The 25,618-nt window shown below is 40.9% G+C and overlaps 2 protein-coding genes across 3 annotated transcripts; one reads left to right on the top strand and one right to left on the bottom strand.

The window, feature by feature from the left end:
- Positions 1 to 342: 342 nt before the first annotated feature.
- On the bottom strand, positions 343 to 16,179 carry jmjd6 (jumonji domain containing 6, arginine demethylase and lysine hydroxylase). Its single transcript, XM_079643958.1, has 6 exons — positions 15,755 to 16,179; positions 14,607 to 14,995; positions 10,291 to 10,577; positions 7,831 to 7,966; positions 7,093 to 7,231; positions 343 to 3,332 (listed from the first exon to the last, which is right to left on the bottom strand). Exons 1-6 carry the CDS (start codon positions 15,881 to 15,883, stop codon positions 3,201 to 3,203), a joined length of 1,212 nt encoding a protein of 403 aa, XP_079500084.1. The 5' UTR covers positions 15,884 to 16,179; the 3' UTR covers positions 343 to 3,200.
- A 95-nt stretch (positions 16,180 to 16,274) lies between these two features.
- mettl23 (methyltransferase 23, arginine) lies at positions 16,275 to 23,251 on the top strand. Of its 2 annotated transcripts, none has more exons than XM_079643963.1 (5): positions 16,275 to 16,551; positions 17,113 to 17,217; positions 22,329 to 22,566; positions 22,669 to 22,753; positions 22,890 to 23,249. In XM_079643963.1, exons 1-5 carry the CDS (start codon positions 16,444 to 16,446, stop codon positions 23,059 to 23,061), a joined length of 708 nt encoding a protein of 235 aa, XP_079500089.1. In that variant the 5' UTR covers positions 16,275 to 16,443; the 3' UTR covers positions 23,062 to 23,249. The 2 variants fall into 2 exon arrangements, with proteins under 2 accessions (XP_079500089.1, XP_079500090.1); XM_079643964.1 differs by lacking the exon at positions 16,275 to 16,551 and adding an exon at positions 16,898 to 17,022 and having other exon boundaries at positions 22,890 to 23,251.
- The last annotated feature ends 2,367 nt before the right edge of the window (positions 23,252 to 25,618 follow it).

Here is a 25,618-nt window from a genome sequence, read left to right as displayed (position 1 = left end):
CAGTCCTTGCTCTTGGCACATCTAACAATAGTACATCATGCGATATATATATATATATATATATATATTTATTTACCTTCATATGTATACGAGTAAATACTTAAAATAAAAATGTAAAAAAATAATATTGAAATAATGTGTATTACAGCACAAATTAAACTTTTAATTTATGTATTTTTTCTGTTTTTAGGATACACTTCGTATGAGATGAAATAACTTACTGAATTTCTTTAATTTAAAAAAAACACATCCTTACCGAAATGTAGGTCATGAACAGTCCCAAAATAAATACTTTGAAAAGCGGGAAGTTAAATACATAAAAAAAATGCTCAGACAAACAAGTTTCGAGTCATAGAAAATAGTTTATTGACGAAAGAAATTACATTTATCACCTCAAGATCTATCTGAGCTCCTCAGATTTACTTTATTAACATTGCAGACAGGATTCAGAGAACCTAAAGGCACCATGTGAGCGACCTCAGGGACCAACACGGTGCCTTCACATTAGTTTAAAAACAAATAAAAAACAGAAACCTCCCAACAGACACAGACAAACTTACACATTTTCTTTAGAGGCACTTTAGTCTACAGCAACATTTTACAGCTCTTTTTAAAGGATTTGTAGAAAAGCTTCAAACGTTTCACTCAAGCGTAGATTCCAGGCGTGGATCGAGAGATTTTTTTTAATCAGAAACTGGTCACAAAACCAAGTCATTTTTCAAGCAAAAAACTGTTCAAATCTCAGTAAACTGAATGTTTGGGTGTTGCGGAAAATACATTTAAAGACGTTAACTGTTTTCTGATGTTTAATAACAAATCAAGATGTTTTCTTTAAATAATTCTGCAACCTGACTATTTTCAGCATTTTGTATTAATCGACTGCTTTTTTTCTCTCGATGGTGTGTGGCTTGCTTAGTCTTTCCTACATGTTGTGTGAAACGGATTTGAACTGCACGTTATTTAACATTATTAATCATATAAAAGTGGGCATGAATGCAGTATCTTTGATAGACTTTTTAAAACAAAACAGGAATTCTCCATGTTTAGACTGTTTTTGTTTATTTCCCCCCCCTGTGGCTTTAGTTTAGGAGACAGAACATGCATGTTGAAACAATTCATAAACACTTTCAGTTAACTATTTAACCTTCTCTGCTTGCTTCTTACATAATAATGACTTGATGAACTCAATCTCAGCAGGTATTGGCTTTCAAAGCTGATGATTTTATTTATAATCTTGTTTATGTAGAAAGGCAGCAGTTATAAAAAGAAATGTGTTCCAAGAGGTCCAGGTGACATCTTTAAATGTCTTGTTTGTAGTCCTCAACTAAGAGATTTATTTTGCGACCATAGAAGAGAAGGAAATCGATAAATAGTCCCATTTTAGAAGCAGACCGAGATGCGTTTTGCCATATTTGCCTTAGAGTAATCCAAAGCAATTAATTGATTGCTGCTAATTAATTTTATGTCTGTTGACTAATGTTTCAGCTCTAATCGACAGCTAATCAATACATCAAATTATTTATTTGTTGATATTGGATGTGGTGTTGAATCTGCATCATCAATTAGTTAGCTTCTTCTTCTATTCTTAACAAGATGCACAAACTGATTGATAAACTAAAACAAAACACAGCAGTGCATTCTGGTTAACGTAGTGCCCTCTGCTGATTTTTTTTTGCGACTCCATAAAAACGATTAGCCTCAACATTTAGCGACAGTTTCTCCCATCTGCAGCATTTTGGCACAAAGCAGGCAGAACATGAAAATGGCAGAAACGTTTTCAATTAGCCGTTTCTCTGCTGTATTTCATACAGAATTAACCATTCTTACATGCGCACATTTCCTTTAAACGTTTCATTTCTTTAAGGCTGGCTGACTGAATCACACGTCTCAATGTGAAGGTTAATCACCAAGGCGGGTAGAGGAGCGACACAAACTCCAACCATTCTAAGGAAAAACCACCAGTTATACGCACAAACAGCATTTAGAGAAGTGCTTTTTTTTTTTTTTGCTTTAGCGAGTCTCTAGTTTCCCAGTGATAACGTGATTGGCTAACAGCCAAACTCAGTTTCTCATATCACAATATTCTCTAGGATTTTCAAAATGGACCCTAATTTCTCAAGAAACAGTCTTGTTCGGAATCTCACGTAATTTTACGAGTTCTTTTTACTTGGATCAAGTAAAAAGAAAAAGTAAGTACATTTTTTTGTAGGCTCCTTTTCATAATGATATTAGACATGTATAGTAACAATATGAGTGTGTCGGGGGTAAAACCAACACATTAAAGAACCATTTCCACTGCATGGAACGACTCACTAGACTTATTTGTATGTTTTCTCTAAATAGTCACGTAAAAGATTCCACAGACGACTGGTTGGTCTGAGAGAACCGTCGTTCGTGCATCACAGGTAACAAACAGGTAATTGTTTTTAATGCAGGCGGCAAACATGCCTTCACTAAGGATGTACAATCTTCAATTGAAAAAGAAGTTCTGTGAGTGAAGCCGTATCGTGTGGGAGAAATGCAGCTTTAGAGGATATTTATTGATAAAGGTTTGCGCCTTTAGCAGCTGCAGCGCTCCCACTCAAAACTGTCCCCGTAACTCACCTAAACACGGGGAAATAGAGTCCAGGTTAAAGTTGGCCTTTAATATGGTGTACAGAAATGTGTGTTTGTGAAGTTAGTCCATAAGAGGGCTTGGCAAAATATTGATAATGTGATATGAGATTAGATATTGTTTTATATTTTGGATATTGTAATATAAGTGGGGTCTTTTCATTGTTGTAAAGCTGAATTATTTTATTTAGATTAACATTTCTGAATTTACCAATCATTATTTGCTTTTATCCACTCCCTCATATCCACATAACTGTTGATTATCAAACACTTCAGAAATGTTGATATTTATTTTTCTTAAAGGAAGTGTGTTTTCTCTCCTCTGGTGGATGGATGTCATGTTTTACAGTTACAGAAATGTTCTCGTCCCTTTATTTCTCACATGAGAGAGCAGCTGGGAGACTTTTAAAACCGTATGTCACGCTCCTAACCTTCCCCAGAGTGTTTACTGCGGATAATCTCTCTGTACAGACACAAACATTGATTGAAAGCACAGTGGTGACAGGTCTCCTTCGCTTCAGACCTAAAACCACAAAGGAAGCAGCTTTTTCTGTGTGTGTGTGTGTGTGTGTGACAGAGGTCGGAGGTCACCGCGATGAGCTCCTCTCCTTGCTGACGCAGTCGTCCTTGCTGCTGGTGTCTCCGTTGGCCACGGTGCCGCAGGTACGTCTCTTCTTCTTGCGATGGGACACGGGGTCGCCCTCGGAGCCCGAGGCGGCCTGCGGGAGGACAAAGTGTTCAGAGCGCTGCACCGTGTTGCACCATGTTACACGCGTGTCTCGTGCTACGGTCACATGTTGGCACCTGTTGACCACTTCAGAGCGCCATGTGTGAGGCTGACAGGATTTATATAAGCAGGGGTCGTCACAGCGTTTTCACACTGCAATGTCAGCAGGATTGCAACACTTACAGTGGGGCAAAAACGTATTTAGTCAGCCACCAATTGTGCAAGTTCTCCCACTTAAAAAGATGAGAGGCCTGTAATTTTCATCCTAGGTATACCTCAACTCTGAGAGACAAAATGAGAAGGAAAAAAAAAAAATCCAGAAAATCACATTGTCTGATTTTTAAAGAATTTATTTGCAAATTATGGTGGAAAATAAGTATTTGGTCACCGACAAACAAACAAGATTTCTGGCTCTCACAGATCTGTAACTTCTTCTTTAAGAGCCTCCTCTGTCCTCCACTTGTTAACTGTATTAATGGCCCTGTTTGAACTGGTTATCAGTATAAAAGACACCTGTCCACAACCTCAAACAGTCACACTCCAAACTACACTATGGCCAAGACCAAAGAGCTGTCAAAGGACACCAGAAACAAAATTGTAGACCTGCACCAGGCTGGGAAGACTGAATCTGCAATAGGTAAGCAGCTTGGTGTGAAGAAATCAACTGTGGGAGCAATTATTAGAAAATGGAAGACATACAAGACCACTGATAATCTCCCTCGATCTGGGGCTCCACGCAAGATCTCACCCCGTGGGGTCAAAATGATCACAAGAGCGGTGAGCAAAAATCCCAGAACCACACGGGGGGACCTAGTCAATGACCTGCAGAGAGCTGGGACCAAAGTAACAAAGGCCACCATCAGTAACACACTACGCCGCCAGGGACTCAAATCCTGCAGTGCCAGACGTGTCCCCCTGCTTAAGCCAGTACATGTCCAGGCCCGTCTGAAGTTTGCTAGAGAGCATTTAGATGATCCAGAAGAAGATTGGGAGAATGTCATATGGTCAGATGAAACTCAACTAGATGTGTTTGGGGGAGAAAGAATGCTGAGTTGCATCCAAAGAACACCATACCTACTGTGAAACATGGGGGTGGAAACATCATGCTTTGGGGCTGTTTTTCTGCAAAGGGACCAGGACGACTGATCCGTGTAAAGGAAAGAATGAATGGGGCCATGTATCGCGAGATTTTGAGTGACAACCTCCTTCCATCAGCAAGGGCATTGAAGATGAAACGTGGCTGGGTCTTTCAGCATGACAATGATCCCAAACACACCGCCCGGGCAACGAAGGAGTGTCTTCGTAAGAAGCATTTGAAGGTCCTGGAGTGGCCTAGCCAGTCTCCAGATCTCAACCCCATAGAGAATCTTTGGAGGGAGTTGAAAGTCTGTGTTGCCCAGCAACAGCTCCAAAACATCACTGCTCTAGAGGAGATCTGCATGGAGGAATGGGCCAAAATACCAGCAACAGTGTGTGAAAACCTTGTGAAGACTTACAGAAAACGTTTGACCTCTGTCATTGCCAACAAAGGGTATATAACAAAGTATTGAGATGAACTTTTGTTATTGACCAAATACTTATTTTACACCATAATTTGCAAATAAAGTCTTTAAAAATCAGACAATGTGATTTTCTGGATTTTTTTCTTCTCATTTTGTCTCTCATAGTTGAGGTATACCTAGGATGAAAATTACAGGCCTCTCTCATCTTTTTAAGTGGGAGAACTTGCACAATTGGTGGCTGACTAAATACTTTTTTGCCCCACTGTATATTCAATCATCAACTTTGTCAACTTGAACCCTTTAACTCAGGGGTGTCAAACTCAATTTCGTCACGGGCCACATTCGCATTATGGTTACACTTAAAGGGCCGGTTGTAACTTTAAGACTATATAAAAATACATATATAAATATTTAATATATATAAAATAATGTATTATATTACATTATTGCCTCTGCGTTGGATTATTATCAGGTAGGGTAATAACTTCATAATTAACTACGTCTGAAAGCAGAAGTCTAGGGCAAATAATTGCAAGTCTCTTCTGTGAGAATGTCACAAAATGATTTAAAAAGAAAAGCCAAATTCTGGATAAAAAATCAAAAAGAATAAGAGACATTTGGGGGAAAAAAAAAGTAACATTTTGAGAAAAGGTAATAAAAATTCTAAGAAAAAAGTCATATTTTGAAGAAAAAAAAGTCAAATTCTGAGAAAAAAAGGCATATTTGAGATGCATTGTGGGACATGTAGTTTATGCGTGCTTCTGTAAATCGGTATGTAATCGTATAATAAACATATTATATTTGAAAGCTCTTGTGGGGCCGCATAAAATGAAGTCGCGGGCCGGATCTGGCCCCCGGGCCTTGAGTTTGACACCCCTGCTTTAACTCCACGTGTTTCCGGTTAAATCTACTTGTTAAAGCACTTTAACCTTCTACTCAACTTAAAAACCTTTTAAGTAGATATTTACTTTAGTGAACCCATCAATCCCACATATCTAATTCAACTTTCAACACTTAAACTAAACTTTTTATGTTGCATTTACCTTTTTGGTCTTTAAATTAGATTTGTATTAATGATTCCAAATTTTTCATTTTAAATTCATTTTATTCAGCCCTTTATCTTTAAAAACACCTAAAGTAAAAATGTTATCCTTAGTTAAAATGTTAACCCTTTGTTTCAACATTTTACCCTTTAAGATAGTTGAAAGATAGATAAGTATTCCTTTATATTAGGGCTGCACCCTAATAGTCGAATAATCACTAGTCGACTAATAAAGTCTTAATCAAGCAATTTTTCATTAGTTGAAAAAAAAAAAAGAGATTATATAAATAAAAAATCATTATATATTTTTTTAAAAGACATGCCCAATCCGTGCGCTTCATGTACTATGTCAGCCAGAAACCCTCAGACTTCATTCAGAGCGGAGCCTGGTCATTCACTGAATTTGGTCGGGCAGGAAATCCAAAGTGTGGATCTACTTTCTGAGCGAGTAAAGGCAAACTACGACAGCAAAAAGCCTCCTCCATATCCACACCATCAGAGATCAGCTTCCTGAATGCCGGCTTCATATCAAAACACGGAGCTTAATCTCCCCAACGTGTGTTACTTTCTCAGACTCGGAGGAAAACGGCAGCAGTGAGTCGGGCAGTAGCCTAGCTTTGTATCAACATATATAGACTTCCTGAGTCTGTATTCATTTTGTTCTGACGGCAGAGAGGCTACCACAGGATATTGTAGCGTTTTGAAGTTGTGAAACATCTCTCCCAGCAAAGTGATCAGATGTGAAAAACACGCTCTGAATGTTAAATTACATCTAGCCATCCCGGGGGCAAAAATCCTGCAGCATGTGCCCCCCCACAGCAGCAGCTCCTTATAGAGAGGAGAGGAGAGCCCCCCCCCCCCCTGAATGACTTTACAGTTACGGCAAACCGCCATCAGGCAGTGTTCTAATCCTTCAAAATGAAGCATAGACTTCAGATTTTGTCCATAATAATTGACAATTCCAGTGATAGAGCAAACATATAATCTGCTACCATCTGTGCATGTCTGTGCATCCCTACCTTTACTTCAACATTTATCTCTTTACATTAATTAGGGTGATTGATATCAATCATAAATGTAATATTCAGTTTGTTTTGTATTATTAGCATAAATGAAATCTCAGTGTGTGTGCGCGTGTGTGTGTGTGCGCGCGTGCGTGCGTGCGTGCGTGCGTGCGTGCGTGTGTGTGTGTGTGTTTTAGCACATACATCAGAGTCGGAGTCAGAGGAGCTGGAGGAGGACGATGAAGACGAGTCACTGGAGCTGTCTGAGGCGATGCCGGTCGACTCCTGCAGGTCCACTTTGTCCGCCAGCACTGCCATGTCGGGGCGCTCCTGCTTCAAGATCCTGAAACAAACACGAAAGAGCTCTACTTTACAAGATGAATAACTGCATCATAACCAATAAGCATTTCTTTAAGATTACAACTTTATCTGAGCACAGAAACATGCATCCAAATCAAAAAATAATCACACCTTTTTCAGATAAAATACCGATATTTTTGATATTATGACAATATGCATAAAAATAACTTAGGTTAAGGACATCTCCAAGCATTTGACCAATCACAACAGAGCTGGCCAGTTAACCAATCAGAGCAGACTGGGCTTTGGTTTCAGACAGAGGGTGAAAAGAGGTGCTGCCGCACAGGCAGTATAAGGACAATAAAGAGCTTCTGAACATTAAAGCATGGTGACATGTCACAGGAGAGTCTACTGTGACATGTCTCCAAGCTTTGATTAGTAGTTTACTGAGTAGAGGCACTAAATACAAATATGAACCTGAAAATGAGAATAATATGCGCTTTTTAAATATTATTAATTGATTACAACACTGCTAGGGCTAAACAAGAAGAACTATAACTATTGCGTTCAAACTGAAAATGGGCATAAGGGGAGTAAAGCTAAAAGTCTTCAGTGTTTACTTGTGCGTTTCTGAACTCTTACCGGTACCACTTCCTAGAGAGTTTGGGTCGCCCCCTGACGGTTTTGTGCCACACGATGGGGAAGTTGGTCGTGCTGGCGAAGTTCTGAGTGATGGCGATGGTCGTGTCCATGTTGAGGACTACGTGCCACCACCCGCCTGTGGACACACAGCTAGTCACCATTAACATCAGAAACAAACACTAGATGACACACCTTGCAGCGCTGCTTCCCTGTTTTGTCTAAATGCTGCAGCTGCTCTTTCCTCAGTTTAAACATAATTCTTAGATTGTCTACTCACATGTTGTCAGTGGGTGCTTAATGAGTGTCAGGGATACTCATTTGTTTGAAAAAAATTAAATCTTAAAAAAAAAATCAAATAAACGTTTTAAGATACAGAAAATTAGAAGAGTTGATAAAAAGGCTGCAAATATCAGTGAAGTAAGTGTTTAATGTGTTTACTTTTGACCTGTTAGAGGTTGTGTTTAATGGGAAAAAAATCTAGATGAATAAACACATTTGGATTATTTCTATCATAATAATGCTAATGACGTTTTTTGACATTAAAATTAAAAAATATATTATATCTGGTTAAGAAATGTTGAGAAGTTCCTGAGGAGAATTTCTGTCTCAAAAATAAAACAAATCTACATGATGAAATGTCAGTTCCTGTTTGAAGCTGATTATCAGATACTGATCAAAAATAACTTTTGGTACAGAACTCCTGAACACATGTATGGATTTATTGTGGATGATATTTGTACAGAAATCTAACAACTACCATTTGATTTGGGCCAAATATGAATTATTTGTGTCATAAGAGTTTTACATAATTGATGACTTTATTTAGGTCAAACATTTACTTTAATTGGACCAAACTTTTTTTAGGCTTTCAACATCCGCAAACGTTTTTATAAATACGTATTAGTGTAGCTGCTAGAAGATATTTAATTTATTAAATATTTGTGATGGAACAAAATCACATTCGCCATCGAAATAATAATAATATGATAATGCATATTTCCCTAAAATGCCTTTTCTTTGTTCATTATTTTTTTGATCCCGAATGTTCTTTAAATCTAATTATTAAATCTAATAGAGATGGATTCTTCTGTAACAAACTGTGGGGGGAATCGAGTAAACAAAGCAAGAGGGTCAAAACAACAGCCAGTGTGTGCAGACACACAGGTCGGTGTTTGGTCTGTGATGTAATCTACTGTCAGACAGGTGAAGTCTAAATCCTGGGATTAATCCTGTTAGCATAAATTGATGTGAGTCTAGGTCACCGAGTTTCTCTCTGTTCATACACACAGATGTACACACCACCAACACTGTGTGGTGAAAACAATGTGTCTTTAATGTATAATATGTTCCATTTAAAATGTCGAAAAACATGTTGTGTATTTTGTGGAGTTCTGTGCTTACATCATCCCAACTGTTAAATTTAGGGATGTCCCGATCACCTTTTTTTGCTCCCGATCCGATTCCGATCATTTGATTTTGACAATTTGCCGATACCGATTTTTCCCGATCCGATCTTTATGCAATGCATTAAGAGAAAAAAAAGTAAAAAACATTCAAGTTGTCCCTTAAGGTTATTTTTTTTTATTTAAATTGGATATAGCTTCTTTTTTTCACAGCAGCAATGAATCAGTTCAGTTGTGCAGCATTGGATAAAAACTAAATAAAGCTTATCAGTACTCGTTAGCTTACTGCTACAATTAGACACTGCGCCCTGCCCACTCTGTTGCCAGATTTGAGAGAAATAAGCAACCAGGTCTATGAAAACAAGCCCCAAAGAAGCAACACATACATGATATTGTGTAATTTGAAAACAAAACTAAGGCCTCAGGATGACTTTAAGACTTGAACATGGTCATTTTTGTTTTGTAATATTGAATACAAAATTAAAAAAAGAATAAAAAAATAAAAAATCCCGATCCCCGATTTTTTTCTCCCGATCTTTTGAAAATCACGTGATCGGCAACCGATCCCTGATCATGTGATCGGATCATCTCTAGTTAAATTGTTTTCAAACCAAGAGAAATGTGTAATTTGGATTAAAAGGATTTAAGGTATTGTAGCCATTGAAGGTAAACCATTTAAATTACAGAGCACATTCCAGGTGACTCATCACTTCTAAGAAAACTCAGATTAAAGTGGCCCATTCACAATTTCAGACTTAAATATTGGGCAAATGACCCTTAATATTACACCCAACATGTCTCACCTACAATCTCCTTAATACAGGGGTGTAGGGATGGTATGTTTTGGTAGTCTGACTGGGTAAGCATCTCCTTTTTACCCTCCATCATCAACTTATCTCACGTCAGTTTTAAGTCTCCTAGGAGAATGCTTTATACATGCAAGATCATTGGGACATGCTTATGTGAAGGTATTACCAATTATTGGTTTTAGTGTTTTCATGTTTGAGATTCTGATGGAGAATTATTACGTCTTATAAAATGATGTTTCTTCACTGACCAGGCACAAAAACGGTCTCCCCGGGTCTCTGGAGGATCTCCAGCGGTGTGAACTCTGGAGGCCAGCTGGGCTGCTGCGTCCGGGGATACACCACGTTGAACCAGGTGATAGCCTCGTCCTGCTGGTTGCCCCCTTCCTCTCGGGTCACCTTGATCAGCTCACGGGGCGTGTTGGTGGGGAACAGACACCACCTCTTGTGTCCCTGAACCAGGGCGTTCCAGGCACTGGTGCCCAGTGGGTCGATGTGGATGCCAGTGCCGGAGCGAGCGGGGCCCATTACAAACCACCTGTGAGGGGACCAGAGGACAAACCCCGTTAGCGGTAACATCATGGCTCCGGTCGAATAGGAAGCAAAACTAATTATAAATCACGTCCTTCTCCTAATCTCTTTTCCGTGAGCTGGATGAAAAATGTGAAAAAGAAAGAAGAAAAGAGACTGCACTTGGGCGATGTGAATGAAGTAGATGTGCCGTGCTGAAACCTCAATACAATTTTCTAAAGACGGATTACTAAAAGCGCATCTAGACACTTCTTTCTTGTGTTTGAATGGTGTTGATCCATGTGATCTATATGAAAGTGAAAAAAAAAGTAAAAAAACTTCATTAGCAAGGGTGGAAACTGTAAAAAAAAAAAAAAAAAAAAAAAAGGAAAGTGAAAGTAAGTGGTTGCTCGTGCTCATGTCCACATGTATCACACCAACATGATCGTTGTATCGATATATTGTTTTAGGCAAGTGACGTCATCGATGACAAACGAAGGCCTCGCTGCCCGGCGATAACACGGGACTGCTTCAGATAGTGCTTCAGATCGGTGGAACCACTGACACTTCAGTTTTACAACACTCATAATTAGGGATGCTCCGATCGTCAATTTTGAGGCTGATCGCGTGGGCGGGGCCTATGGGGATCTTCCATTTAAACGTTTAAAACTCAGTTAATGGGGCTCATTCAATGGCGCTTCCACAAACAACAACCAACATAATTATTACATTCAAATGAAGTACATTATTCAAGTTTACATTCACTTTGGATAATAACACGGCAGCTCACTGATCCAGTAATGAGTGAAGAATAAATATATTTATAACTAGTTTAGCTTGTTCCAGAGGTAGACAACATAGCTAAGTGTGTTAGGTCTAACTCTAGTGTCTACCATGCTGCGAATGGATCTGGCCCTTCCTACATCCAGGACATGGTTAAACTGTACACCCCAGCGCGTGCACTTCGCTCTGCATCGGCCAAACAGCTCGCTGCAGCCGCACTGCGAGGGGGACCCAAGTTCCCATCAGCAAAAACTCGTGGGTTTGCTATACTGGCTCCAAAATGGTGGAATGAGCTCCCCATTGAAATCAGGACAGCAGATAGCTTACACATCTTCCGGCGCAGACTGAAAACTCATCTCTTTCGACTCCAATTTGAGCGATATAATTACTCACAAAGCACTTATATACTAATAAAGGACTGGCTTATCTATAGCCAGTTGAGTAGCACTTGAAATGTTTTAGCTCTATGAAACCTGATGTACTTATATGATTCTGTTTTCTTCAAGGTTGTATCTTCCAGGTCGAATGTACTTATTGTAAGTCGCTTTGGATAAAAGCGTCAGCTAAATGCAATGTAATGTAATGTAGTGTGTGTTCTGCTCCACTCACCGGTCCGTCACAGCTGGTGGAGCTGCAGGATTTCTGCTTCACACACGTGGCATACCGCTATTTTATTGTCTTTTTCGGATACCTTAAAATACTGCCAGACTGGTGAAGCCATTTTGGCGAGCTTGTTTTTGCCGCGCACAGAGAAAAGTGTCATGTATTTTACGTTATGTGATTGGCTCTCCCGATCGGCTTTTTTAGAGAGCACCGATCGATCGGCAGAGAGTGAATATCGGCCGATATCGATCGGCAGCCGATCGATCGGAGCATCCCTACTCATAATATCCCTCCTGTACTCGGGCCCGGTGCTACGGTGGAAACAGAACAGGTCAGACCCCCTCTGAAGATTGTTTGTCTCACTTGCTGATGGGTGTACTGTGTCGGGCTGTGGGTGTGTGTGCAGTATCGGAGCTGAGGCGAAGCGCAGCGGACTAGATGGACTCAACACATCACTTAGTTTGGTTTCATAACGGGCTTACTTTTCCTGGGTTTAAATAAAGGTTTTGCACTAAATTACACATGCCAATTAAAACCATCTACAGACAGATCGGAGACGACGAGTGAGAAATAGAAATGAAGGAATGTGTTGATCGGTGTAAAGTGTAAAGTAATACTACAGTGTTTTCAGGTAGAATTAGCATGTGGGCTGTGGATCAGCTGGAAGGCAGTTGACTTTCAACTGAAGGGTCACTGGTTCAAGGACCGGTAAGTGTGTATTTTTTTTGTTTATAAAAGCGTCAGCTAAATGTAATAATGTAGTTAATGAATGTATTCTTTGTCGTTCAGCCTTTCTGGGGCTATAACATGGTTAAGTTTACGAATATTATTTAGGAATAAAAATCCCTCAATTAGACCCTCCAGAAAGACGCGATCCCATAATTTACAGCATAATCAGCTAAATGGCGCATATTTTTAAAACGGCGCATATTTATTAAAATGGCGGATAATCCCCACATTTTTCCACACAAAGTTGAAAAAAAAAAAGTTAACTACTCTTGACGTGAAGTAGTGATGATGATGACGCAATGTCATCAGCTCGCGCATTACAGAAAGTAAACAACACCGTAAAGTGAACGTGTGGAACTCCCACGAGAGAGAAAACACCAAGATGAAAAAATCTGATCCATCTCATTTACCGACGAACATTTCTGCTAAAGACCGGGCAAAGCAGTACCCCGATGTCTTGCACGAAAGTGGGGGGAAACTATTCTGCACCCCGTGCAACTGTGTGTTGGAGCATAAGAGAAAATCGACGGTGACGACCCACTTCGATTCATTCAAACATTTTTCGAAAATGCTTTCTGCTGCTGCGGACAAGAAAGCCAAACAACTCACGTTCACCGAGGCATCAACCTCCAAAACCCTTTCGAGGGCTACAAGAAACGAAGTGAGTAGGTATGGTGTTCTTTGGATGCAACTCAGCATTCTTTCTCCTCCAAACACGTCTAGTTGAGTTTTTACCAAAAAGTTATATTTTGGTTTCATCTGACCATATGACATTCTCCCAATCGTCTTCTGGATCATCTAAATGCTCTCTAGCAAACTTCAGATGGGCCTGGACATGTACTGGCTTAAGCAGGGGGACACATCTGGCACTGCAGGATTTGAGTCCCTGGCGGCGTAGTGTGTTACTGATGGTAGCCTTTGTTACTTTGGTCCCAGCTCTCTGCAGGTCATTGACTAGGTCCCCCCGTGTGGTTCTGGGATTTTTGCTCACCGTCCTTGTGATCATTTTGACCCCACGGGGTGAGATCTTGCGTGGAGCCCCAGATCGAGTCAGATTATCAGTGGTATTGTATGTCTTCAATTTTCTAATAATTGCTCCCACAGTTGATTTCTTCACACCAAGCTGCTTACCTATTGCAGATTCAGTCTTCCCTGCCTGGTGCAGGTGTCTTTTATACTGATAACGAGTTAAAACAGGTGCCGTTAATACAGTTAACAAGTGGAGGACAGAGGAGGCTCTTAAAGAAGAAGTTACAGGTCTGTGAGAGCCAGAAATCTTGTTTGTTTGTAGGTGACCAAATACTTATTTTACTGAGGAATTTACCAATGAATTCATTAAAAATCCTACAATGTGATTTCCATGATTCTTTCCCCCCATTCTGTCTCTCATAGTTGAAGTGTACCTAGGATGAAAATTACACACCTCTCATCTTTTTAAGTGGGAGAACTTGCACAATTGGTGGCTGACTAAATACTTTTTTGCGCCTCTGTATGTGTATATACACCTTCGAGCTGTTTGCATCAGTATGCTGCCTATCTTATTTTGCGCAGCTTACTAGTAAATGTATGCACAGAACTATTTGTACACAGCATGTTCCATGATCTATCCAGACTTCCTGTTGGAGGGTTTAAAAACATCCTGTGTCCGCTAGTCGGTTTGGAACTGCACTTAATGTGTCGAACTCGCAGACTGAGTGGCATTGGAGAGGGAGAGGAAATGCAACTGTGCAACATTCTTACTCCGTACTGGTTTATAGTCTTCTTCTTTATCTTAGCAGGCCCATTGTGGCATATATTGGTGTCTTATCACCATGTATTGATCAATGAAATTATGTAACAATTGGTAGCACTGTGTACAGTTTGAACAGGAAACCAGAGACCCACTCATTGATAGAACTCATGGAGGTGAAATGTAATTATCTGGAAAGTGAAATGATCTGACCTGTACGGCGGTCTGCGCTTCTCCCCTGCAAACTGGAACAGGTCGTCCCTGAAGAAGAGCGGCACCTGGTAGTCCTCCAGTAGTTTGCGGCGTTTGGCGTGTTCACCGTAGCTGCTGTCGAAGATGTAGAGCGGGCTGTCGTCCCTTGTGGTCTCCAGGTACTCCATGTAGTACTTCATCTTCATCTTCACAGAGTACCCATCGTTGTCCTCTCCGCATTTGAATTTCTGGTTGCGGTATTTGCGTTTAAGGCGCTCAAGGGTCCACTTTTCCCGGGCGGGCCAGGTCTCCTGGCTGCTCTGCAGGACAACAGGCTTGTAAGGCCGCTCGAAGCGCCGGATGAACTCTTCTGGGCTGAGGTGTAGCGTGTCCACGCGCTCCACATTATCCTGTAACACAACAGATATTAGTCAAACATGGAACGGAATTTCCAAAATCATCACATACTCTTCTGTCCATCTGGATAACAAAAGGGTTCAACCTGTTAAATGATAATACATCTTCTTTTTTAAATATATATTTCCCAACCTTTGAGACAGGGCATTTCCAGCTTCCATCTCTATTCTATGTTCGGATAAGAGCTTTAGAACAATATTGTGTCAACAAATTGTGAAAAGCCCTCCGATTTATTTTTCAAATGTTTAAAGGTATTTTTGTTTTTTTCATATATTTGACTATTGATCAATTTGAAACTACCATTACATCGTCACTTTACCTTTAATACACTTTAACGTAGGTGTGTGTGTGTGTGTGTGTGTGTGTGTGTCCATATATCTTACATTTAGTACTTTTTATATCTTAAGTATATATCTATTCGCCTAACTTACAAAACATAAATAATGAGCATTGTTGGATGGAGCCAGATTTGTTGGTACGATTTTCTTTGTTATACCATAATTGTGCATTTCAGAATAAATAAATACATTAAAGTCCATTAATATAAACACATGTATTCCATCAAACAGCTTAAAACAATTAAGTATGTGATGAAGTATGAATAAAGGGTTCATAGCCTGAAATTATACTAAGATTTACTTTGATTTTTTTGTGAAACCCCCGCTCAGTGTGTACGTGACAAGCTGCACACTTACTGTGGGCTGCGGCTTGCTAATGTTAGCTTAGCCTTGTATGCTACATTGACAGTTTACCTTCACGGTGCGGTGTGACAAGTCATATGTTTCATGATAGTTGTATTTTATCCAGTCTAACGAGTCCTTCAGCTCGGGTCTGGCGCTCCGTTTCGCCTCTTTAATCCTCTTCTTACTTTTGTGGTTCATTTCTCCTCCGTGTGTTAACCGCTTCTCAGATAGCTATCGAGCTATCCCAGGGCTAATGCAGAAATACATCCACTAGCCTGCACTGCAACCCGGCGGCTAGCTACGATGTTCTGACAGCCTCACCTTATGTATTTGATTAGATAACAAGACAAGTCTGTGTATGTGTTAAACACGTCCTCAGATCTACACCAACACATGTAAAGACACTTTTTAAAACCTGCTTGATCGACACACTTTTGTTAAATAGCTAACAAGACAGCCAAGCTAGCTAATGCTGGCAACTGATTGACATCCGTAGCGCCGGCCTCTTTTCCGGAACAGAAAGCTCATTGGCTTCAGCGTCCGAAAAAGCAATACGTTTATTTGATGGGATATAGGTGAGCCTTCCCGCCAGACATTAACTGTGATTTGATTGGCTGTTGCAGTCAGCAATACGGAACTAGACATAGCGTGGGCTGCAAGTGATAAACATAAATATCAATTAAATTAGTTAACAATACATTTTTTCAGAAAAAAAGAGTCGTAATATTAGCTGGTGATGTTATATTGTATTAGCCCTCATGATGGACCACAGTGAAGCCGAAACACCTAACATAGCATACAAAACATTTACATTTGAGGACAACAACGAAAACACACAAGAGTCCCTTTCTGTTTCAATACCTGAGGTACGTTGGAGTTTTTTTTAAAGAACATTATTATAATACAGGTAGAGCAGTTGTGTTTAACCCCTTCAGAAACTAACTTTGACGGTAGAGTCTTGCCTTTACATCAGCATACATGCAGTTTTATTATAACGTTATTTAAATAAAATGATAACTTGGATGATTGGCTTCTTTCTAACTATTAATGTATGGTTAATCTAAATGAACGATGTTATATACATGGTTTGTACTTGCCGCATGCAATTGTAATTCCATACATTAGAACCACTACTTTTATTCGGCGTTAATAAAGTGTCCAAGAATGCATTAATTAAAGAACATTTCAACCAATTGGATTGCCTCTTCACGTCCACCAATCAGATTACAGTTTAAGCGCAGCACACCGCAAAACATTTTATTGAATGATGTAGAGTCCGATCTTTAGGCGACTTGATTTCTCAAAAATCTTGAGCCAGCCACGTACACATGTGTGATGTAATATGCAATTCATCTTTAAAATGTTGAATTTATAATGTGATGTCACCATTCACTAACTTGCAGTCTAACTATGATCCACACTCTTAGGTCCTGGATCCACACTATGGCATGTATGTGTGGCCTTGTGCAGTGGTGCTGGCTCAGTGTCTATGGTCACAGAGACAGGAGCTGAGAGACAAGACAGTGTTGGAGGTGAGAAGAAGAATTTCAGTGAACATGATGTGATCTATGCTGCCATTTTGGAAACCACAAGGCCGGTTAAAGTGACTTGATAGACAAGTTTGATCTTTTTGTAGTCAAACCCAATTCAGTCAACATGACATTTACCTTTTTTAAAGCATATTTCCATGCAGAGAGATGAGGTGACTTAGAACAGAACAATGCCCTGCCTTTTGGTTAACACATGACAAAGCATTATTTATTTGTTTTGCATTTTCAATGGCGCAAAATTCTTAAACTAAAAATAATAATTAAAGGTGATTTTTTTATATCTACCTGTTTTACTTTGTATTTTAACTTACACTAATATTGTGTTGTTTAAAACATTTTAATATCACTAATCTTTAAAATGTACAATGCCGTTTTAGGACCATTGTAAATTAAAAAGAGTTGGTGAAGGGGGGTAATATTCTTAGAAAATAACTAGGAATTTCTAACTTAAAAGTACAACAGGTAAAACATTATAATAGATAATACACACATTTTGGAGCAAAATATGGAACACTGTCTGAGGTAATAAGGTCCTACATTTTCCAAAGAAAAACAACGTATTGATATATGTTCTTAGAAAAAAACTCTGTAGGGCCTATATCAGGGTGTCTGCGGGGTCTTAAAAGGTATTAAAAGTTGATAAATCAATTTAGCGAAAATTAAGGCTATTAAAAAGTATTAAACGGCATTTTCCAAGGTATTAAGAAGTCCCACAGCAACGACAACATGAAACACCCTTTAATTTACTGAAACGACATGTCGGGAAACCCCCTCAAGGCTGCCCCCATAGCGCGCCGTAAAATGCTGCTTCCTATTTTAAGTTTCGTCGCGGTGGGTCTCAAGGTGGGTAGACCGGCATACGCAACGCTCTGGGGGTCCAACGGCTCCATGTGTGCCCTATATGATCATTTTCTGATAACGATGAAATAGCCCGCCTCCCTCTCCCCACGTCTCCTGCTGCTGCTGGGCTGTCAGAAGAGGGGGAGGAAAAGAGAGGCAGGCACCGTTTATTAAATATTATTATCCAGAGAACAGAGTCGTTATCAATTTGTTTTAAAGCTCAATAAATAACAAAGAAGACCTCTGATCGGCACTTTTCTAATTTTGTACGGAAGATTTAAACTTTAACGGACATGTTACCGGTGGAACATTTTTTTAACGGAAACTCTGCCGCACGGTCCCCTCGTTCCTTGGAAGAGGCGGAGAGGTGGGTGTTTTTCATCTGCTGGTGGACTACCTGAGAGATACAGCAGGAGAACACGCCGTCCACCGCGGAGAATAAACAGAAGGGCAACCATGGCAACCATGCTCCGGGGTCTTCTTCGCTGCTTTTGGTGTATTTTGTGGCGGCAGCAGCGCCACTTACAGGCCTGACATATGTACTACAGCATTTCCAGCATTTCCAGCGGTCTAGTGTGAACGGACACATTAATGAATCGAATGCGTGTGAACGGAAGACTTTTTTGCGTTTGCGTATGCGTTTTACCGTATGCGTCCTCCCCAAACTATATCTGGTCACAGAGATCTGCTATTTTAAAGTAAAGTCAACACATATCGATCCTAAATATAGTCTATATTAAGAACGAGAAAAGTCTAAACATATATATGTTTTTTTGTAAACATATGACAAATGTGTGAGGGTGATGACGTCAGAGCATCGTCCTATGTGCCAGGGCTTAGCCCCGGACAGCCCCAGCCCAATTTAACCCCTGGGTATTTGTGAGGGAGCTCCTATATGGCATTAACCCGCTGAAGCTCACCAAAGTTTAACATATTTCATAGTTCAAAGTTTTGTCAATTGTTTTGTTTATTGGTCAAATACTGGTTTCTAATGTTTTCTGAGGAGTTTTACTGGAATGAAAGAGCACAGAGTACAGAAGCAAAAAAGCAGCATACTGCATTAAACCTGACCTTCACAGAGAGGTTGAAGTTCATGTGGAGAGGAGGCTTCAGTAGTCTGTCTGCACTCTGTTTAGTTGTGCTATCTTACAATCAATATAGTCAATGTGAGGTAAAGTGTGTTGCCAATGTAACCGGTTAGAACTCAAAGTTGCGATGAGGTCTTAAAATGTATGGAAAGGGTCTTAAAAAAGGTCTTAAAAGGTATTAAATTTGACCTCAGGATTCCTGCATATACCCTGTATATTCTGAGATTTAAGTGATACATTCTGGTGAAAAAAATCACAAATACATGAATGATACATGTGTGCGAAAAAAGAAGCAGGAATGTCATGGGATCAAATGTTCCAATTTACATTTATTTGTGTCAACTTTTGTCACCTTGGGCCTGTACTACGAAGCTGGTTCAACCTAACCTGGATATGTTTGAGTTAGCCGGTTGGCCTAATCCAAAACATACGCGCTCTCGCTAAACGGTACTACAACACGGGTTATCAAGTCGATCGCTCAAGCCAGCCGTGCCCTATCTAGTTAGGTGCACGTTCACATGAAAGGGGTGGTATTTGGAGCATTCGACCAATCACAAACATGGACAAGCGTACTGACAGCGCAGCGCGTCATACTTCCATCTCACCCGGACGCAAGAGTTGTTTACATGTTTTCGATCGACGAGAGAGAGTGAAAATAAAACCCAGACACTATTTGTTGTTTGTTTATATCACGCAGCCTGTTCTTCTTCTCTTGTGTATAGTCTGTCTTCCGGTTGTTGCCTCTTTTGAATGACGAATACACACAGTTATTGCCACTCGTCAACTGAAGTCTTTGCGGTGTGTTCGTAGGCGGGCAGCGTAGGCGGGCGGCGCAGGCGACGTAGCGGACGTATAAGTCGGGACGCCTTCGGTACGCGTTCTTTGGTCTCAGGTTGGTGTGTAGTGGCCTTAAAGGCCCTGACACACCTACCCGATTTTGGGAATCAGAGGCCTTCAGAGGAAGTCGGGCATTCGCGACGCCCTACTCAGGTTGGTGTGTCCCGCACCGTCGTCTCTTTAAGGCACATTTTCACACCTCCCGCGGCCTACCAAGGCCGATTCAACATGTTGAATCGTAACCGACGTAGCAGACGTAAAAGTCGGGACGCCTTCGGTATGCGTTCCTTGGTCCTAGGTTGTTGTGTAACGGTATTTAAAGGCACAGCTCTTTGCACGCTGGTGCTGCACTTCTCAGAGGCGGAGTTACATGTCCCACTGCCTCCTGGTGCTGTAGCGATTTCATGAAGTGAATGAGAGTCCGAGTTCGAAATACAGTGGGGCAAAAAAGTATTTAGTCAGCCACCAATTGTGCAAGTTCTCCCACTTAAAAAGATGAGAGGCCTGTAATTTTCATCCTAGGTATACCTCAACTATGAGAGACAAAATTAGAAAAAAAAATCCAGAAAATCACATGGTCTGATTTTTAAAGAATTTATTTGCAGATTATGGTGGAAAATAAGTATTTGGTCACCTACAAACAAACAAGATTTCTGGCTCTCACAGACCTGTAACTTCTTCTTTAAGAGCCTCCTCTGTCCTCCACTTGTTAACTGTATTAATGGCCCTGTTTGAACTCGTAATCAGTATAAAAGACACCTGTCCACAACCTCAAACAGTCACACTCCAAACTACACTATGGCCAAGACCAAAGAGCTGTCAAAGGACACCAGAAACAAAATTGTAGACCTGCACCAGGCTGGGAAGACTGAATCTGCAATAGGTAAGCAGCTTGGTGTGAAGAAATCAACTGTGAGAGCAATTATTAGAAAATGGAAGCGTACAAGACCACTGATAATCTCCCTCGATCTGGGGCTCCACGCAAGATCTCACCCCGTGGGGTTAAAAATGATCACAAGAACGGTGAGCAAAAGTCCCAGAACCCCACGGGGGGACCTAGTCAATGACCTGCAGAGAGCTGGGACCAAAGTAACAAAGGCTACCATCAGTAACACACTACGCCGCCAGGGACTCAAATCCTGCAGTGCCAGACGTGTCCCCCTGCTTAAGCCAGTACATGTCCAGGCCCGTCTGAAGTTTGCTAGAGAGCATTTAGATAATCCAGAAGAGGATTGGGAGAATGTCATATGGTCAGATGAAACCAAAATAGAACTTTTTGGTAAAAACTCAACTAGACGTGTTTGGAGGAGAAAGAATGCTGAGTTGCATCCAAAGAACACCATACCTACTGTGAAACATGGGGGTGGAAACATCATGCTTTGGGGCTGTTTTTCTGCAAAGGGACCAGGACGACTGATCCGTGTAAAGGAAAGAATGAATGGGGCCATGTATCGTGAGATTTTGAGTGACAACCTCCTTCCATCAGCAAGGGCATTGAAGATGAAACGTGGCTGGGTCTTTCAGCATGACAATGATCCCAAACACACCGCCCGGGCAACGGAGGAGTGGTAAGAAGCATTTGAAGGTCCTGGAGTGGCCTAGCCAGTCTCCAGATCTCAACCCCATAGAAAATCTTTGGAGGGAGTTGAAAGTCTGTGTTGCCCAGCGACAGCCCCAAAACATCACTGCTCTAGAGGAGATCTGCATGGAGGAATGGGCCAAAATACCAGCAACAGTGTGTGAAAACCTTGTGAAGACTTACAGAAAACGTTTGACCTCTGTCATTGCCAACAAAGGGTATATAACAAATTATTGAGATGAACTTTTTTTATTGACCAAATACTTATTTTCTACCATAATTTGCAAATCAATTCTTTAAAAATCAGACAATGTGATTTTCTGGATTTTTTTTTTCTTCTCATTTTGTCTCTCATAGTTGAGGTACACATAGGATGAAAATTACAGGCCTCTCATCTTTTTAAGTGGGAGAACTTGCACAATTGGTGGCTGACTAAATACTTTTTTGCCCCACTGTATATCTAAAATAATGTATGCACTGCCACTTCCCAACATAAACATTACAGTCTGCAATGAAACGGCTGTCTCCTGTGTGCTCCACTTCCTACTTGGCGCTCCGGTAACTTTCTCGTGCGAACGAGATACAGTATATTTTTTCATTGCCCTTTAGGGGCTCCGTACAATACAAAAACAAGTCTTTTATCAATGTTAGTCAAGCAAGTCTCAAGTCCAAAAATATGCGACTCGAGTCGGGAGTCCCCCACCTCTGCCTGCTGGACACACTTTCTGAGTCTATGTGTGTCTCCACAGCTCGGTGCAGGTGTGAGTCTGCCCGGTGTGGTGGCTGCTCGGTGCGGGGCCAAGGTGATCCTGTCGGACAACGCCGAGAAGTCTCTCTGTCTGGAGAACTGCCGGCGCAGCTGTGCAGCAAACGGCCTCCACGACATAAGCGTGTTGCCTCTCACCTGGGGGGAGGTCTCACCTGAGCTCACTCAGCTACCCCAGCTGGACATCATCCTGGGATCAGACGTCTTCTACGAGCCCCGGGGTCAGTCCCCGTGTGCACGTACTTCCTGTGTGCATGTGTACCTGAGTAATAACGTCTAGTGTGCATGTACACCCGGGTAATAACGCCTCTGCCCTGTTTCAGATTTTGAAGACATTCTCCTGACCATCGCTTATCTTCTGAGGAAAAACCCCAGAGCTCAGTTTTGGACCACATACCAGGAGAGGAGGTGCTGAATACACTCATCACACTTTTAAATAAAATAGGATTGAGTACAATGTTTCGATTTTAACCTTCCTCTCTACCTCCTCCTTCTCTTGTCCTTCCTTCTGATTCCACCCTCCTACCCCCCTTTGCCACAACAGTGCTGACTGGTCCATAGAAGTGTTGCTCAACAGGTGGAAGATGAGCTGTGTGGACGTTGATCTAGAAACGTTTGATGCAGATAAATCTGAGCTGGCTGGATCCTCTCTGCCAGGAAACCACAGCATCGACATGATGATCATCACCATGGAGACTGGAGACCTGGGACTGTAGACTGTATACAGAAGTGAGAATGGAGACTGTATTTAAAAAAGCTACTTTTCCCAGAGAAATCTTTTTTGGTGATAGTTGTTCAATTTTATAATTAAATAAAATTGAATATATTCTGATTTCATTGTAAAAAGGAACATTAAAAAAAACGATTTCCCCCGGGATAATTAAAGTATCTCTCAATCTGATTATGTGACCGTAAACTGGGTTTAGGACTATGTCTATAAAAAAAGTCTGTCAGTCGATTAAAATATTTATATTTTATATCGCGATAAATCGCATGATGTCCATGGTTAATTGCGATTCATCGCAAATTAATCGCACATTTTGTATCTGTTCTAAATCAAATTAAGTTTTATTTATATAGCACATTTAAAAAATATATTTTTGGTCGAGCCAAAGTGCTGTACATACAATAAAAATACTTTACAATAAAAACACTTTACAACAAATACAAAAGCACATATAAAAAATAACACACAGGGAAATGTCAGTAGTCGTGCTCCGCTCAGACTAGAAGGCCAGAGAGAAGAAGTATGTCTTAAGTGTAGATTTAAAAACCCCAAGGGTCTGGGCCGACCTCAGATGGAGGGGCAGAGTGTTCCAGAGCCATAGGGCCAGCTGCTGCGAAGGCTCTGTGCCCTTGGATTTTGAGCCTGGTCTTGGGCACTATCAGCAGCAGCTGGTCAGCTGACCTTAAAGCTCTGGCTGGGGTGTAGCGATGGAGGAGTTCGGCTATATAGGCCGGAGCCAGCCCATTTAGGGCTTTAAAAACAAACAAAAGGAGTTTAAAATCAATTCTGAACCGAATTGGAAGCCAGTGCAATGAGGCCAGAATTGGGGTGATGTGGTCACGCTTTTTATGGCCAGTGAGAAGACATGCAGCTGCGTTCTGCACTAGCTACAGACGTCTAATTGACGCCTGGTCCATACCCACATACAGAGCGTTGCAGTAATCCAGTCTTGAGGTAACAAAGGCATTAATAACCCTTTCTAGGTCTTTAAAAGATAAAAACGACTTGGTCTTGGCCAATAGTCGTATTTTAAAAAAGCAGGTCTTGACTTGCTGACCTGCTTACCAAATTTAAAAGCGCTATTGAAGGTCTCAATGTACCTTAGAGGAATATTTTTCAAGTTTGTAATACTCTTATCAACATATGATTGGAAAATATGCTTTATATAAATGTTTGTTTATTATCATTGGAACAATGACAAATATTCTCCTGAATATTTTCAACACAACAACCTGGAACCTCTCACTCTCTCCCGACCCTGTCTACTTCTGAGCACTGAGCCAGTTGCTCAAACAGACAAGCCTGTTTACAGTTGTCGGTGAAATGCCACTCCTCTGTCTTCATAACAGTCAAAGCATGAGAGTGAAGTTCCCTCTGTGGGTCAAAATAATGCGCTGTGGTGTACAGTCGACACGTTGGATGCGATCCGAATTATCTCATGCAGCCCCTCGTCCTCCACAATGTTTAGCTGTAGCCACCCATTTAGCTATCGCTGTTGTTGTCCAGGCGTCTCCCCGGCAAGCTTTCAAGCGTAGTCTTTTTTGTATCCATATCTCTCGCTAGAATCTCCCACCATCCAACGAACAACAACAACAACGTCAAGCCTTGGGCTTTGAAACTACGGGGGGGGGCGGGGTGAGGACAAATACACATGCGTTAATCGCACGTTAGATTAATTAGTGGCGTTAAAAAAAATGTGCGTTAACGCGTTAATTTGACAGCCCTAATATAAAATAACTGTCAGGTAGAGGAAGTGTCGTTAGGCTTTAATACAGGTATATTTCCAAAGAAAATATCACTATTTACATATTTAATAAAAAAGAATGCTTAAAGGTGGGGTAGGTAAGTTTGAGAAACCGGCTCGAGATACACTTGTTATATTCCATGGAATGCTCTTAACATCCCAATAGCAATGAATATCTTAAAGAGCAACTTCCAGGTTAAAGACACCTGTGAGTGACAGCCATCACCTGTAGACACCTGTAGATTTTCCCCAAAATATACAGAAATATACACTACAGTGACATCTGGCGTCGTTTTTGTAAGACATTTTCACTTCCGCATAAAAAAGCTTTGGCACGTGACCTCCCGCGTGTGACGTAACAAGGGGAGAGCGGCCGGTGTAACGTATTAATAAACATGGATCCCAATGCTAGTTTCGACACAGAAGAAGTTGAACATGAATATTCGAATGCATATGACTGACCACAACCTTATAATTATGAGCCTGCTTGGCGTCCAAGAGACCAGGAGCAACCAAGGATAAGAAGAAATAACGGCCATCGGAGAGAAATTGAGCTGTGGTGTGAGGAGAACCAGTGGAGAACTGGGCAGCTATCTTGGTGAGTGACCGGCGTTAGCTACAGAATGTTAGCTAACGTCACATCACAACATTGTGAAGTTAGCTATCATATGTCAGGCTATAAATAAAGTAGCATTGATAATATAGTAACGTTACTGGTAGAACTGTTGATACTGACCCATAACAGAAACTAATGCGCAAGTATCAGCCGTATCTCGCGTTACCTAATGCAACTCCACACTAC

The sequence above is a fragment of the Notothenia rossii genome (assembly GCF_949606895.1).
Source record: "Notothenia rossii genome assembly, chromosome: 8".
Classification (NCBI taxonomy): Eukaryota; Metazoa; Chordata; class Actinopteri; order Perciformes; family Nototheniidae; genus Notothenia; species Notothenia rossii.
The sequence above is the reverse complement of the archived record's forward strand: the minus strand, read 5'-3'. Positions and strand labels throughout refer to the sequence as shown.

Bases quoted from the DNA above. Each gene is read 5' to 3' on its own strand.
- jmjd6 (XM_079643958.1), bottom strand. From the start codon at position 15,883: ATGAACCACAAAAGTAAGAAGAGGATTAAAGAGGCGAAACGGAGCGCC. The intron at 10,578-14,606 runs GTCAGATCATTT...GTCCCCTCACAG, and splicing joins AAGCGCAGACCGCCGTACAG to GTGGTTTGTAATGGGCCCCG. The intron at 7,232-7,830 runs GTAAGAGTTCAG...TGTTTGTTTCAG, and splicing joins CTCTCTAGGAAGTGGTACCG to GATCTTGAAGCAGGAGCGCC.
- mettl23 (XM_079643963.1), top strand. From the start codon at position 16,444: ATGATGGACCACAGTGAAGCCGAAACACCTAACATAGCATACAAAACA. The intron at 16,552-17,112 runs GTACGTTGGAGT...CCACACTCTTAG, and splicing joins TTTCTGTTTCAATACCTGAG to GTCCTGGATCCACACTATGG. The intron at 22,567-22,668 runs GTCAGTCCCCGT...GCCCTGTTTCAG, and splicing joins CGTCTTCTACGAGCCCCGGG to ATTTTGAAGACATTCTCCTG.